The sequence below is a fragment of the Bemisia tabaci genome, chromosome 6, assembly GCF_918797505.1.
Source record: "Bemisia tabaci chromosome 6, PGI_BMITA_v3".
In the NCBI taxonomy this organism is placed as follows: Eukaryota; Metazoa; Arthropoda; class Insecta; order Hemiptera; family Aleyrodidae; genus Bemisia; species Bemisia tabaci.
Window position 1 is genome coordinate 18126665 of NC_092798.1, and position 14502 is coordinate 18141166.

General features: G+C 37.4%; 1 protein-coding gene and 1 non-coding gene across 2 annotated transcripts in view; one reads left to right on the forward strand and one right to left on the reverse strand.

Annotated features, from left to right (window-relative positions):
- Window positions 1-1180: 1180 nt before the first annotated feature.
- The window catches only part of Ir93a (Ionotropic receptor 93a), a 45297-nt gene continuing 31975 nt past the window's right edge, over window positions 1181-14502 (forward strand). Inside the window, exons 1-7 of the mRNA XM_019060545.2 lie at window positions 1181-1292; window positions 2202-2392; window positions 5035-5187; window positions 6748-6843; window positions 8769-8918; window positions 10206-10323; window positions 11924-12032. Coding sequence (XP_018916090.2) covers window positions 2269-2392; window positions 5035-5187; window positions 6748-6843; window positions 8769-8918; window positions 10206-10323; window positions 11924-12032 — 750 coding nt within the window. The 5' untranslated portion in view covers window positions 1181-1292; window positions 2202-2268. The remainder of the gene's footprint in view (window positions 1293-2201; window positions 2393-5034; window positions 5188-6747; window positions 6844-8768; window positions 8919-10205; window positions 10324-11923; window positions 12033-14502) is intronic.
- On the reverse strand, window positions 14225-14343 carry LOC140224942 (U5 spliceosomal RNA). The gene has a single exon (XR_011900163.1). It is a non-coding gene; the product is annotated as a U5 spliceosomal RNA (small nuclear RNA).

The window sequence follows — 14502 nt, forward strand, 5'->3', positions numbered from 1 at the left end:
GTTTCTGAAAAACTTGAGATATTAATGATTTCAAGTAAAACTAGTCTTAATGCATATTCCGTGAAAAATTCGCTCCTGAATTCAACTTTTTAAGCATCAAAAAATCAGTATGAACTTTCTTTCCGCCGTAAGGATCCATATCATTTCGAAACTTTAAACGCACGCATTTCTCGGACTAACAAAAACTGCACTTATGCGCCTTGTCCTCCAAGCCCCTTAATTACCGTTAGCTCCATATTCATTACTTTTAAAGCTCTGATGAGCATTTAATGCTTTAAGTTGCGATTTTCTAGTGCAAAATCACGACTTTAAATTCAAGCTTCGTGTCCCTCTTTCCATCCCTCCCTGATTGGTTTTTTGAAACTCTTATTCGAAGATTCCCAAAGACTTTTATAATTGCCTGCTCTCAGCCGTAGAACTGTCAGGATCCTTCCCTCATCTTTCCTCAACAAACCTCACCTAATTGTCTGTCAAATCCTGACCCCTATGCCTGCTGCCAAAAGAAAAAGTAGAAAGCACATCTGGGGCTACCACTTCCAAAATGTACAATGTCCATTTCGGTCGAAATTGAGTTAGGAGTGGATTCTTGATCAGCCAATAGAGGAGAATTGGAAAATAATTTAACTGTGTGCCAAAACAGCCAAAATCCTTTTTAATTGGCAGTATTGAAAAGGTAGGTCGCAGCAAAACGCAGGAAACTCTAAACAGTTTTTTGCGTTTTTGTGACAAAACCACTTCTATGGACATTGCACACTTTGGAACCAGTAGCCTCATTTATGTTCATGCGATTCGATATTGTCAATTAGGTTACGGTATAAATCTTTCATAAAATCTCCCGATTTGATTGGCTATCAAAATAGTCCTCATACTCCGCTCTTGCTATTTGCTATAAAACAAGAGAGGGTGCGACTGACCTTTTTTTCAAATTGGAACGATGACCTGGTAACATATAACTCACTTGTTAATTCAAGACCCATAGGGTCGCACAGCTGGAGAGGGGAAATGAGAGCGAAGGAAATCGAGTTTCGTCCGTTCGTATTTCCACCGTGTCCGTAACATGAACGTGTCTCTTATAAAGAGTTATTCTTAGAGTTAATTTTCACAAGGCTATAGTAAACGCCTCATCGTTTGCAGTTTCTGGACTTATACTTTTTCCTGGAAAGTACATGGCTTATTTTTTCACGTTCTTGGTCCAGGGTGGAATAAAAATATTAACTCGCATCGTACCTGGAAAAACTTCGAAATTTTCTCTTCGCTGAATGGGTGTCTTCGGAGTGAACTGTGTCCGGAAGGTAAGAAAAACAATAGTTACAAATTAGCACAAATTAATTCCTTCCATTATGATCACATTACGTAAGTAGGGCTTAGTTTTCTCACATTTGTTTTAAATCTCATCGTAAGTCCTTTTTTTGACCGAATCCATCGTATGCGCACCTTGTTTTTGATATTGAAAGCAACTGATGGAACCGATGTTCCGTTATTCCTACTTAATTTTTTTCAATTTGAATGTAAGATAAAAACAAAGAGAGAGAGAGAGAGATTGCGAAACGATCGCGTGCATTTGATTTTTAACCGGCATGCAGTGCTGTAAACAAATTCGACAATTTTAGAATCTACTTTTGTCGGAGGCATCTCAGTTATCATCCAAGATATTTGGGAACTTGTTCTTTGCCGTGTATTTACTACACCAATCTTCGTTCTTCTGACATTCTGAGTCCAGCGGTTTTTGAAATGTCAGTTCTGAAAACGCCTTCATTTCTGTTTGATGCAACCAGTCGTACTTCTGAGCTCCCAGCTCGAATTTAAATAAGTACTTACTTCTTTTATATCGATGATGGGTGATTAAAGACTAACTCACCTCTCTCGATCGTTGAATGCTTAGAATATACACAAATAACTTTTTTCAAAGGAGGATTAAAACTCATTTTTGTGTGAGATATTTAGGTAACTTTTTCAGGTAACAAAAGATATCGATCGTTCAACATTTTAGAATTAAAAACAGTCGGAGTTTCTGCATCAAAATACAATTTAGCGGGAAATTTGCAACGTCGCAATAACCGGAAAACATGATTTTTCGTATCACCATCAATGTGCAGGAATTATGCGTTTGCCAATAATAATCTAATGGAAAACCAAATGAGTTTGAATATGATTCCCGTTGATTTTTACTAATTATTTTGATCAAAATTTTCCATGTCCAGGAGTTGATTTCTAAACGTAATGGATAACAATTCATTTGATTGCTAACGCTTGATTGAAACGCCTCGGATGGCTTGTGTAGCATCTTCGTTCAATTTAATACTGTTTGCAGTAGTGTTAGTGGGAATATCTTCCGACGTTGAGGCTGCTAGACGGGACTTCAATTCTTTCCCCATTTACAATGATTCAATTGGTGAGTCTTTCTGCCTGTGAGCGCACTTTTCCTTTTTTCTGCAGGTTAAAGGCCAGAGGATTTTAAAAGTTGAAAATTACCATCTCATAGAGTCGAATTTTTCCGAAAGATGAGTGTATCAGTATTTACGCGAATCGCGGAGCAAGAATTGAATCGAGTTCATCAGAAAGGAACTGACCCACATCAAGTTGAAACTGAGAAAAGGAGGTTTGAAGTTTTATTCCTGCATAAGGCTCGATGTATAAATTAACTTTAACCCCTCTGTTCACAAGAAAATTTTTGTTTTTAGACTTCAGTTTTTGGCAGGAGAAAATTTACGGCTAGCGAAACTCAAAAACATTCTCGACTCAATTTTTTCGAAAATGTGGGTCGGTTCGTTTCTGATAAACTCGGTCCAATTGCAAGTATGTGTACAACATTTTTGATTATATACGCCTGTTTTTATCTCTCTGAAACTACACATTTTTTTCTTTGAGAGACAGTCCAAACTTACGTGAAATTTTATGAACAACATCGTGGCTTTAAAAAAAAGTCTGGCGTTTGAGTTATGCGATAGCTTCATCAGCATCCACTGATAAATGAGATGCCTCGAGTCAAGGTGGCATGAACCCACTGAAACTTGGCTGAGGCCCAACGTACAATTCCTCCGATTTTTTCACTGCGCGCGTTTACTTCTGAAATATTATCGCATTTACAAAAATCGAACTTATCGAGTTTCGCCATTCAAGCCTGTACACTTTTTTTAAAAGGAATTTTGGCGCATGAATACCTGCCGATAATCATTGAAAACACAGTTTAACCGCTCACTCACACGGAAAAAATTAAATTGCTGATTTAACAATTCAATCCCTGGTAAAAATTGGCAGTAGAATCTGTGTTCCAAAATACCATAGACCTACAACCGGCTGTAAGATTTCCAATAGCTTCTATAGCCGGCAACACAATTTCTTATAGCCTTTTATAGCCGATGGCGACTAAGCAACAGCCTGGCGATAAAGTGTATGCTAAACGTTACTAATTACGGATGCTAGGACTTAGTGAGTTTTTGGACTACCGCTCTCTTTTGGGCCGCAGTATCTTGATTTAATTTGCGAGGAAAGCTCCGTTCTTTTGAAGGATGCCTGACATTCCTAAGATGTTGGAGCGCCTTCAATTTCGTATGATACTGTGCAATACCTCTGGTGTGAAATAGTTGCTTCAAGCGCCGCGGTACGCTGCGGCGCAGCGCGGCGGGCGGGCAGCCAGCGCGAGACGCGCATTGGCGCCTTCAAACCTAACAGGGATACTTCACGCATTGCGCAATGCGTGAAGTATCCCTGTAAGGTTTGTAGCAGGCGCCATTGCGCCGCCGCTCCGCTTTGTGTTAGGCTCTAATATTTAATCTCGTGGAGTCAGCGTTTTTCAACTCATGACTTTGATATGTTTGCACATTCTGTATGGATTATTCTCATTTTAATTGATGAAAAAAAATATTTGGTGAAGGAAAATATAATGTGCGTTTTGTAAATATTAAGGCGATTACGTAAAAACTTAAGGATTTACAAAGCACACGAATTTCTACACAATTTCTTATAGCCTTTTATAACCGATGGCGAAAAAACAAAAGCCAGACGATAAAGTGTAAAGCCCGGCGATTTAATTTTTTATCGCTTCGTGTAGCCCGGCCGTATGATTTTTTCCACTTTCTTCAGCCAGCTATATGATTTTCTATCGTCTTCTTCAGTCGGCTATAAGAACTCCATGATATTTTGAAACGCAGCCATATCGCCAATTTTTACCAGGGATTGCTAAAAAAAAGTGACTGCAATGTTTCAATGTAGATTTTACAAAAAAAAAAAAAAAAAAAAAAGCTACTTTAACCACTATTGTGAGCTAATTTAACCACAGGGGTGGTTAAAGTATCAGTTTTTTTTGTAAAATCTACATTGAAACAATGCAGTCACTTTTTTCAGCAATTGAATTGTTAAATCAGCAATTCAGTTTTCTCCGTGCACTCTGCACTTACTGAGTATCGACGGAGTAAGTCCGCATAGCCACGTATCTCGGTTTGCGACGTCACAGGCTTCCTATCATACTTCATTTTTTCAACGGAAAACTACTCAACGGCAATTTTTAACAACTGCCGTGATTTTCCTTCTCTGTGCGAAGAAAATTCCGCGTAAACTTCAAGGAATGATGTCAATTTGTTCTCCTTTAAAAAAATAATATAGAGGCGGAGATTTTCAAACACCGCAAACAAGATACGTGATTGCGGACTCATGACGCACAGTGGACCGAGTCGATCAGAGAGGTCGGACATGAAATTTTTGACTGAATATGCAAATTTTGACGTTTATTTCGTCACAATTTACATTTCAAGGGGTGCACTAAATGGGAAATTTCGCGGGGAAACCAATGGCACCACTTTTGGAACCTTAAAGTTTTGTAGAAACGGAGTTATAAGCGTTTAAAGTTTCCAAATTTTGTCCGACCTCTCCAATCGACTCGAACCACTGTGCGCCGTGGATATGTATTCATATTTATCTTACTTAGAACTCAATAGCAAATTTGAGTTCCATGAAAAACGAGCGTTCTACTGTTTTTTATTCGGAGCGAGTTCTACTTTTTTTGTTTGATTTTTTATGTTGTTGTTGTTGTTGTAGCCGTGGTCATCGACTCCGACTTTCTCGACGCCGAAAATTCGAAAATACTGGACACCGTCCAGTTCATCGTCAGTGCTGCCAAGCGACAATACGCCTCCAAAGGCACATTAGCTGTCGAATACTTTACCAATACAAAAATCGTTTTGAGAAAAGGTTCGTCCAACTCTCGTTTTCTTTTCGCTGGAATGGACTGAAATAAGATAGTCTACAAGAGAAGGAACCTCATAGTTCTTATAAGCTTAAAATTGAGCTATTCTGGTGAATCTATACATCGGGAGTAAGCAGACATTGATATGTCGAACAAACTTTGCTAAAATGCTGGTTTAATTTCAAATTTTTGGCAAAAAAACGGATCTTTGACATGTGTGATCGTACATACTGTAGCGCTAAAATGCTGGTTTAATTTCAAATTTTTGGCAAAAAAACGGATCTTTGACAAGTGTGATCGTACATATTGCAGCTATTTATTCCCAAAAAAATCTAAATTGAAATCTAAATTATATCTTAAAGTATCCTAACGCGAAAATTAATCTTTCGATTTTGACTATTCGAATGCAATACTTCGAGCTCGGATGAATGAATAGTGCCTCTAAGCCTAATATGAGTCCGTACTCCGTATTTTGCCAGAAACTCAAAATGAAACCGCGCGTGGTATATATCAGCAATTTTTTTTATAAAGATATCTCGATGTGGGTTTATTTCCAGTGATGCCTAGATACTGTACATTTACCTTTATATTAAGAGCACACATTGCACGCATAATATGCTCTAAAAATAATTTGGGACAAAAAACTTAACAATTTTAAAGACCAAATTGGAAGAATGAGGGTTTGAACTTTGCAGTCCAAAAAAACGTAGTTACAAGAAAAACGTATATTCATTATTATGTGAGCTGCTATTCACGGGGCAAAAATTGTTCGTAAGCTGTCGGATAACAATGCAATTTTACGGTCTCTTTTCGTACTGAAATGAACTTGACCTCTCGCAACTTATTATTCAGGGCACTAAAAAGATAATCGTCCGTCGAAATCTCAAATCCAATTATATGACCCAACTTGACGAAAAAAGCTCCCTGAGAATTTGGATTCCGTGCACCAAGTGCCCCTTCCTTCAAATCATTACGAATGAAGAATTTCAGAAACACTTTTAAATATCATTTGAAAAAAAAAAAAAAAAAAAAAAAAAAAAAAAAAAAAAAAAATTCAAATAGCACGAAGAATGCTATGTTCGAAGTTACAAAGCTCCGGTATCAGGCCGAGCATTGATTGTTATCGCTTGAAATCTTGAGTTGTCTTTAAAAAATCTCTTTGAACAGTCTCTTCGCCTTCAAAATATTGAGTATGGAACCGTATTACGATAATGCACGAGTAGTAATACTAAAAACCCGGCGTTAGCTTGAAGAAATCCTGTTGTTCAAACGTTTCCTTCAAAATTTCGGGTATGCAAACCCGAAGTTTTATTAGTTGTTTCGAAGAAGGATTCTCATAGCGTAGAATTCGACCTATATGAAGCGTGTAAGTTAAGTGCTATTTCCTTCAGTTTCTGGGTGTCTCGTAATCTTTAATTCCCTTGCAAACTATTAATTTGCTCTGACAACTAGTTCATTTTAGCCGAGCGCCTGCGTCTTCGTCAATTTATGTAAATCTTACTTCTCTCAGACGTTATTCGTCTTTCTAATTAACATTTGACCGACATGTTCTAATTTTTTGACAGATTTTACGATCGCTTTGATAGTAGCTCCTTGTGTTGATTTGTGGCACCTTTACAAAAATGCTGAAGACAATAGCATCCTGTACATAGCAATAACAGGTATATTTCTCTTTTTACACTCAATACATAGCCTTTAAATGGTCTTGAGTTGCATGATAAATTGTCTAGGATCTTGATTTTTATAATAGGGATCAACTATTCGCCGGATGTGTGAAATTTTGCGTACACAACACTGTTAAATTTCCACTCTATATATTTTGGCTCGGTCAAATATTTGTGAGATTAAGGGTTTATCTGCTTTTCTGATTATACAGCATGGCAAAAAAAGAAAAAAATGACATATATTATAGGTAAGGACCATATCACGGATAAAAGATTGGTGGCTTTTACTGTACTCCTACTTTATATTTAAAAAATGATATACGATATGGTAAAAAAACCTGCTATTGGCTATTATTTGTCTAATTAAACTATAACTAGGGGCTTATGGGGCTGCTTCGCAGCCCCTTATTTTTCCTGTACACTTTTCACTTTCACATGTTTTTTTTTTTTTTATTTATTTTCATTTAATTTTCTGTTTTGTCTTTGAATCGGGTCTAATTATTTTTTTGAGAGAATAAATATAACAAATGTTTTCAAAAATTGTAATTTTATTTAGTAAACTTTAAACTAAAATTTTGTTTTAATCTTCATACAAAATTATTTTTTAGGTTTTACATTTGTTTTCAAACTAATTTTAAAGAAGATCTGGAATCCGGAAAGATCTGCATCCGGAATGCAGCTGCATTCCGGATGCGTTAAGGGGTGGGAAGGAGGGAGGGACGGACTGAGAAACTGAAAAAAGTACGTTACGTAACGGTAAATATTAAATAAACTTACCTATATATGGATCCTTGAACTTTAAAGCAATAAGGTCCATCACCCGGAATATCAATTCGATTTGCAGAGAAAGAAGCAAAAGCAACAGCACTATTATAATTTCTGATATGCTTTATGAAATTTGGAGAATATAAAAATAATGATTTCAAATCGGTATTTGTCCGAATACTCGGTAAAGAAATTAAGCCATTTTGGCAGCAGTTATTAAAATGACCATTGGACATTTCACCCTGAAAATGGCGAGCATCACAATGATGACAAATTATATTCATTGAACCGACTGAAAATTTGGTAACAAAATTTTCATCAAAGTTCTGATCATCAATTTTATACTTCCGAAATGAAGAAATGAAACTTTGATTTTCTATACTAATAACAGAGTTAAGTTCTTGCTTCACTAAACGAACATGCGAAGAATTCTGGAAAACGCGACCACGTTTTGGAGGACGACCGCCTCGGTCATTGAAAATTTCACTCATAACAACTGTTAAATTTAAAATTAAAATTAGTAAAAATTATTATTATTTTAACAAAATCATAACTGAAAAGTTCAATTTTTAAATTAAAAAAAATAAATCAGAAGAAAAAGGATGAAATGAAAATGGAAATTAATAATAAACATATTTATACACATTGAAAAGAAACAGCGTGAAAAGTTCTGATCGGAAATGAGAAAAAAAACTTGGAGGTTATTGACTTAATGAGGAAAAATTGGCAATAGGAAAAAGATGGAACCAATCATGAAAAACCGTAAAAAAAAAACGCGGGAAAAGAAAAATGTAAGTTGATGGCAGTTGAGTGGTGGAAGTAACCTCACTTAATGATGATTGTTGAATGAAAACAGCTGATAAAAAGACAGCAAACAGTAAAGTAAGATGCGTAGCAACGTTCGTTGGTAGCAACAAAACTTTTCCGAAAAACAAAAAACAAAAAACCCCCACTTCCCCTCATCCAATTTATGAGTTTTTAGGGATTTAAAAATCGGGGACGAACCCCAGAAAATAATTTATAGTTTTCCCGAAGCATTAAGAACAACACCTTTCAAATGAACCAACGCCCCTCGCAATTAGTACAGTGGTTGATTCACAATTTCATTCTATTTTTCAAATTAGATATTAAGATAATTCCGTTTATTTTTAAAACAGAATCCGACTGTCCACGTCTACCGGAATCCAGCGGAGTCACGATGCCTTTGGCAGAAACTGGGTCGGAGCTTTCGCAATTAATTCTTGATTTGAGGACATCCATGAGTATTGTTTGGAGAAGTGCCACACTTATTTACGACTCATCCATAGGTTAAAATTTGGTACCTGCTCAAACATGTCATAAAATGTAGTATAACAATTAGATTTAAGCTGTTCCCTCTTATTCGCAAAGTTTAAACCTCAGACAATTACTTTGACACGTGAGTGGGATGTATTTTGCCTACTTGTCGGAATGAAGGTGTTATCTTGCATCCTTGGGAATTCTCAGGGACGGACTCTCGATGCCAATAATCCAGGCATTCAAAAGTTCTAGTTGCTGATCAATGAAAAAGGTCATTGTTCTTAGTTAACTTATCCTATAGTTTGAGTGTTTTATATTATATGTAATTACTTCTGCTAAATTAGTTTGTCAAATCAAACTACTCACACAATGAAAAGAGTAATTTAAATAATGCAGCACTAAATTGCACAAAAAACCTACTACTTGGCACTCATGTGCACGAATGGATCGTATTCGAAACATCAAACGGGTGAGATTGTATCGATATCGATTGGTTCAAAACATAAACCTAGCCTCAAAAGTAAATTTAGAAATCGGAGGGAACGGGTCTTTTGTAACTGTTTGTAACAGATGTTTTATTTTTTTGAGTACCAAATGCCAATGCAAAGTGAAATTGTCAGAAATTTTCTCATTTTTAGCTTTTCCAACTTAAATCCTAATAGTTTGGTTTGAGGTTATGTTCTATTGTTTTGAACCAAACGATACATCGAACCATGATCGAATTCGGTCTATTAAAATTTCAAAAATCGAGAGGCTCGGACCCCCGGAACCCGCGCCCTCGCGCCATCCAGTGCACTTTTGGTTATTTTGAAATTAACTCTCACCCTGGTTCTTTCGTCTTTCAAAACACACTTTAGACACCTCACACTTTTTTTTTAACAAAAGGAAGAACCTAGCTATATTACAAAGAATATCGCAATTTTACAAAGATCATTTGGTTTGTATGGATTTAGTAACATGCCTCTAAATAAATTAGTAAAAACCAGAGGCGTGGCGTGCCTCGCGATATATCGATTGATCTGCCATTTAAATCTACGGGAATATATTGATAAGCAGGTCACTTGCAACGAATACCTCAATAATCGATTCTTTACCATAGCTTCAAATGGGGAAATGTCGATAATCGATCATTCACACCTCGCCACTGGTACAAACGTACACCAAAGTTGCTTGGTAGTATTGGAACGTTCCCTCAGTGGGAGCACTGTGAATTTATTCCTGGTTAAATAAATATATTTCGATGTAATTCAATGCTTGTTAATTAATTTTTTCACTTCTGTAAAATTAATGATGCATATTTCTAACGTTTTGAACAGATCCTTCCTCAATTAGTGGAATTGTAACAGCTTTGACGACGGTAATTCCCACCTATGAGAATAGTTCTGCCGATATTATAATTTACAGTTTAAATGACTCCAACTCCGATTGGGAACGGTAAGGAATGTTTATAGTATGACATTTTGACACCTATAAATTTGGGGCTTGGAGGCTAACGCGTATAAGTGTGGTTTCCGCTATTTCGAGACATACGTGTTTGAAGTTTTGAAATCATATGGATCCTTATACCGAAAAGAAAGTTCAAACTGACTTTTTGATACTTAAAAATCGGAATTTCGGGAGCGAACTTTTCGTAGAGTATGCATCAAGACTGTTTTGCTCGAAATCACTAATATCTCCCTGGTAAAAATTGGCAGTAGAATCTGTGTTCCAAAATACCATAGACCTAAAGCCGGCTGTAAGATTTTCAATAGCTTCTATAGCCGGATGCACAATTTCTTATAGCCTTTTATAGCCGATGGCGATTAAGCAACAGCCAGGCGATAAAGTGTATGCTAATTGTTACTAATAACGGATGCTAGGACTTACTGAGTTTTTGGACTACCGCTCTATTTTTGGGCCGTAGTATCTTGATTTATTTTGCGCGGAAAGCTGCGTACTTTTGAAGGATGCCTGCCATTCCTAATATGTTGGAGCGCCTTCAATTTCGTATGATACTGTGCAATACCTCTGGTGTGAAATAGTTGCTTCAAGCGCCGTAGCACGCTGCGGCGCGGACGGGCCGGTAGCCAGCGCGAAAAGCGCATTAGCGCCTACAAACCTAACAGGGATACTTCAAGCATTGCGCAATGCGTGAAGTATCCTGTTAGGTTTGTAGGCTAGGCGCGCTACTCGCACGCCGCTCCGCTCTGTGTTAGGCTCCAATATATAATCTCGCGGAGTCAGCGTTTTTCAACCCATGATTTTAAAATGTTTGCACATCCTGTATGGATTATTCTCATTTTAATTGATGAAAAAAAATATGTATTAAAGGAAAATATAATGTGTGTTTTGTAAATATTATGGTGGTTCCGTATCAAACTTAATGATTTCCAAAGCGCACGAATTTCTACACAATTTCTTATAGCCTTTTATAGCCGATGGCGATAAAGTGTAAAGCCCGGCGATAGGAGCTATAGCCCGGCTGTATACTTTTTTTATCGCTTCGTATAGCCCGGCTTTATGATTTGCTCCGCTTTCTACAGCCAGCTATATGATTTTCTATTGCCTTCTTTAGCCGGCTATAAGAATTCCTATGGTATTTTGAAACGCAGCTCCTATCGCCAATTTTTACCAGGGCTCATTTCTTTCAAAAACTTCACGTTTGCGCCTTGTCCTCCAAGCCTATCAAATGAAACTGATTTGACTTAATCGAATCATTCTATCCCTAAAAAACAGAGACAGAAGCCGCAAGCTGAAGTGGAGCCCATGTCAAACTTTTACCTCGAATTTAGTAAAAAGTAAATTCTGTGGAAATTATTTATCAGACTCATGCATGCATTATCATTTACATACACAGGTAGATTAACATTATGTTGTTTCTAAAATAAACAGAGCCGTCTCGAGAAAAAAATCAAACGTGGGAAAACGAAAAAAGGAGGGAACGTGTGTTTTTTTTCTCCCTAATTTTTTTGGCTTGTTGTTTTTTTTAATGTTTCAAACACAAAAAAATCGCTTTTTTGACTAAAAGTAATTATCTACATTTTCTTTGATCTAGGAGACAACAAGTACATAATTTAATGAGAACGTTGAAAAATACTGAAGACGACTTCGAACAATATCTTTTGATCGTGTCCTTCGAATTGATTGGAATTATTTTAGATCTGGTACGTACAATTATGCCGAATATACGCGCCTGTCATAGGCGCACCCAGCATTTTGATATATAGGGCGGGGATGGCCGCTGGCTCCCTACCGATCCTACCACCGGAAGGTATAAAATACCTCCCAGATCAGAGGGGGTCCGGGGGCCTCCGCCTCCCCCGGAAAACAGAGGCGGATCCAGCGATTTGGCAAGACCGGATTTCCTCCATTTAAACCTATGCGGAATAATCGATTCTTGTCGTAGCACCTGGCCCCTCCAAGAATCGATACATTTCGATAGGTTTCAATGGAGAAAAGACAATGTTGCCAATTTGCTGGATCCGCCAATGCCGGAAAATTTTGGAAATATTAAATCTAATAGGCGGCATTATGATGCTTCCATACAACGCACATTTTCCATCAATTTCTGCGGAAAAATTGTGTATATTTTACTTGTAGCAAGGAATCCTTCCGAATTGTTGCATTCACTGGATAAATTTTCATTCTGTTTGGACGCATTTAGAAGTTCCATTTACGCAGATTTTCCATCAATTTTTGCAGAATAATTACGCTTTTTTATACATTCAGCAAAAAAAAAAAAAATAAAAATAAAAAAAAATAAAGAAATGTTGCATCTTCATCTTGAAGATTTTTTAATTTTACGTATAATAAACGCGTTTTGAGGCTTCCATGACGAAAATTTTAGGAAATATACAGACTGAATAAACACCGTGATTTCATTAAAGACTCTACAAGAAAAAGGATAATCATCCTCGTCGAAGATTTTTTTCCACTGTCCAAAATTTCTGGGGAAGGCGGAAGAGGGCAGATGATACTATTTTCAATTCTAGAGTTGCTCCCTCCCCTCCAATCGACGACTAAAGTATGAATTACGGGAGCGAGAAAGTAAAAAGCGAGTTTTTCCGGAGAAAAGTCACTTTCCCGGCATATCTTTTCGTAGAAAAAAACTAAGGTCGTTTCCCGATTCTGTAACCGAAAATACTTCGGCTACCAAGATATTGCAAAAAAAATCTATTAAAATCTATAAGAATCTATCTCATCTATATCTATTAAAATGTTCCTGTGTTCCTAACATCGAGATTTTTCCGGTTCTACGAATTCAATTTATACATATCGCATGTTTCCTAGGTTACACCTACGTGCGTCTTGTTCTCCTCTCCCATACTGAGATGTGCAGGCTCCTGTGTTCGTCCATTTGTCTTTATTTCCATCCCCTTTCCCCTTGTCCCTCCACCGGTCGAAATGCCCCTGCTTGGCCAAGTACCACCATGTAAGGCTTATCCGATTCTTTCGCGCCGGAAAGAAGGGGGAAATTGTCTCTCTGAGGTACCAAATAGGGCTGTTCTCACCCAATTTTTGCCGCTGAAACCAAATTTGTCCTCCGTTTTGTCTAAAACCTTCGGAAAATCAAGTTTCCGAAAATTGAGGGTTTTCCGAGTTGAAAAATTTGAATTTTCCAAAAATTTGGTAGGTTCTGGGAGAAAAAACGAAGGTCATTTTGGCAGCGAAAATTGGTCGGGATCATCCCTATCTGAAACCTGAAAAAAAACATGTTCCCCTCCTTTCCGACGCAAAACGATCGAATGAGCTGCACCTGTTTGTATATGGTCGGAAGGGCATTTGACCGGAAGAAATTTGATATTAGAAACAGAGAAGAAATGTTACTTTGCATGAAAAGCACGGTTATTTCCGTATTTTTGGCTGTTAAATCCAAGAATGACCTCATTTTTTCTCCTTCGCTCAATTGATTTTTCGCTAGGAAAGTTCAATTTTTCCAGGGGAAATTGAACTGATCTTGCTGAACAGAAGGAATAATTTTTGGAATCAACGCTAAAAATCGCCGCTTGGACGGCGTGGCGGGGACCTCTTTCAGAGGGTCGCGGGGTAAATCGTATAACTTTATATAAGATATAATAAAATTAATAGAATAAAATCAATTCTTGACTAGTGTAATAAATTGTCACATATTCATATCGTTGCTCTCGACTCCCACTTTTCGTTTTAGTGACCAGTTTGCGTGTAATCTGTGATAAATCACTGCTACTTTTAAGAGTAATTTTCGAGAAGTAATAACCGGGAACATTGTTGTGCGCACCACAAACTAACCGTGGCAGAATCATAATCAAGTGCCGTACGTGCAGGTCGTTAGAGACCGTTGTGGACTTTTCACTGAAGGGTTGAACAAAATACATATGTGCCCGGCTTACGCCAGGCATTCCAAAAATTGGGTTTAGACTCATTAGTTGACCCTCTCCACGGAAATCTTTAGTAAAAGGCGAAAGATTTATGCGATTTGAAGAGAGTCAAGAGTTAGGTCTAAAATGGGGTTGTGGCGACCCCACTAAATTCAGAACGTGAAAGTCTCTGACGGAACAAGAGTATCTAGGCATTGAGTGCTATCTAGTGATCGTTAAATAAAACAACCACCTCGACGAAAGCACGGCAGAACGAGGTGGTAGATAGAATGATAGG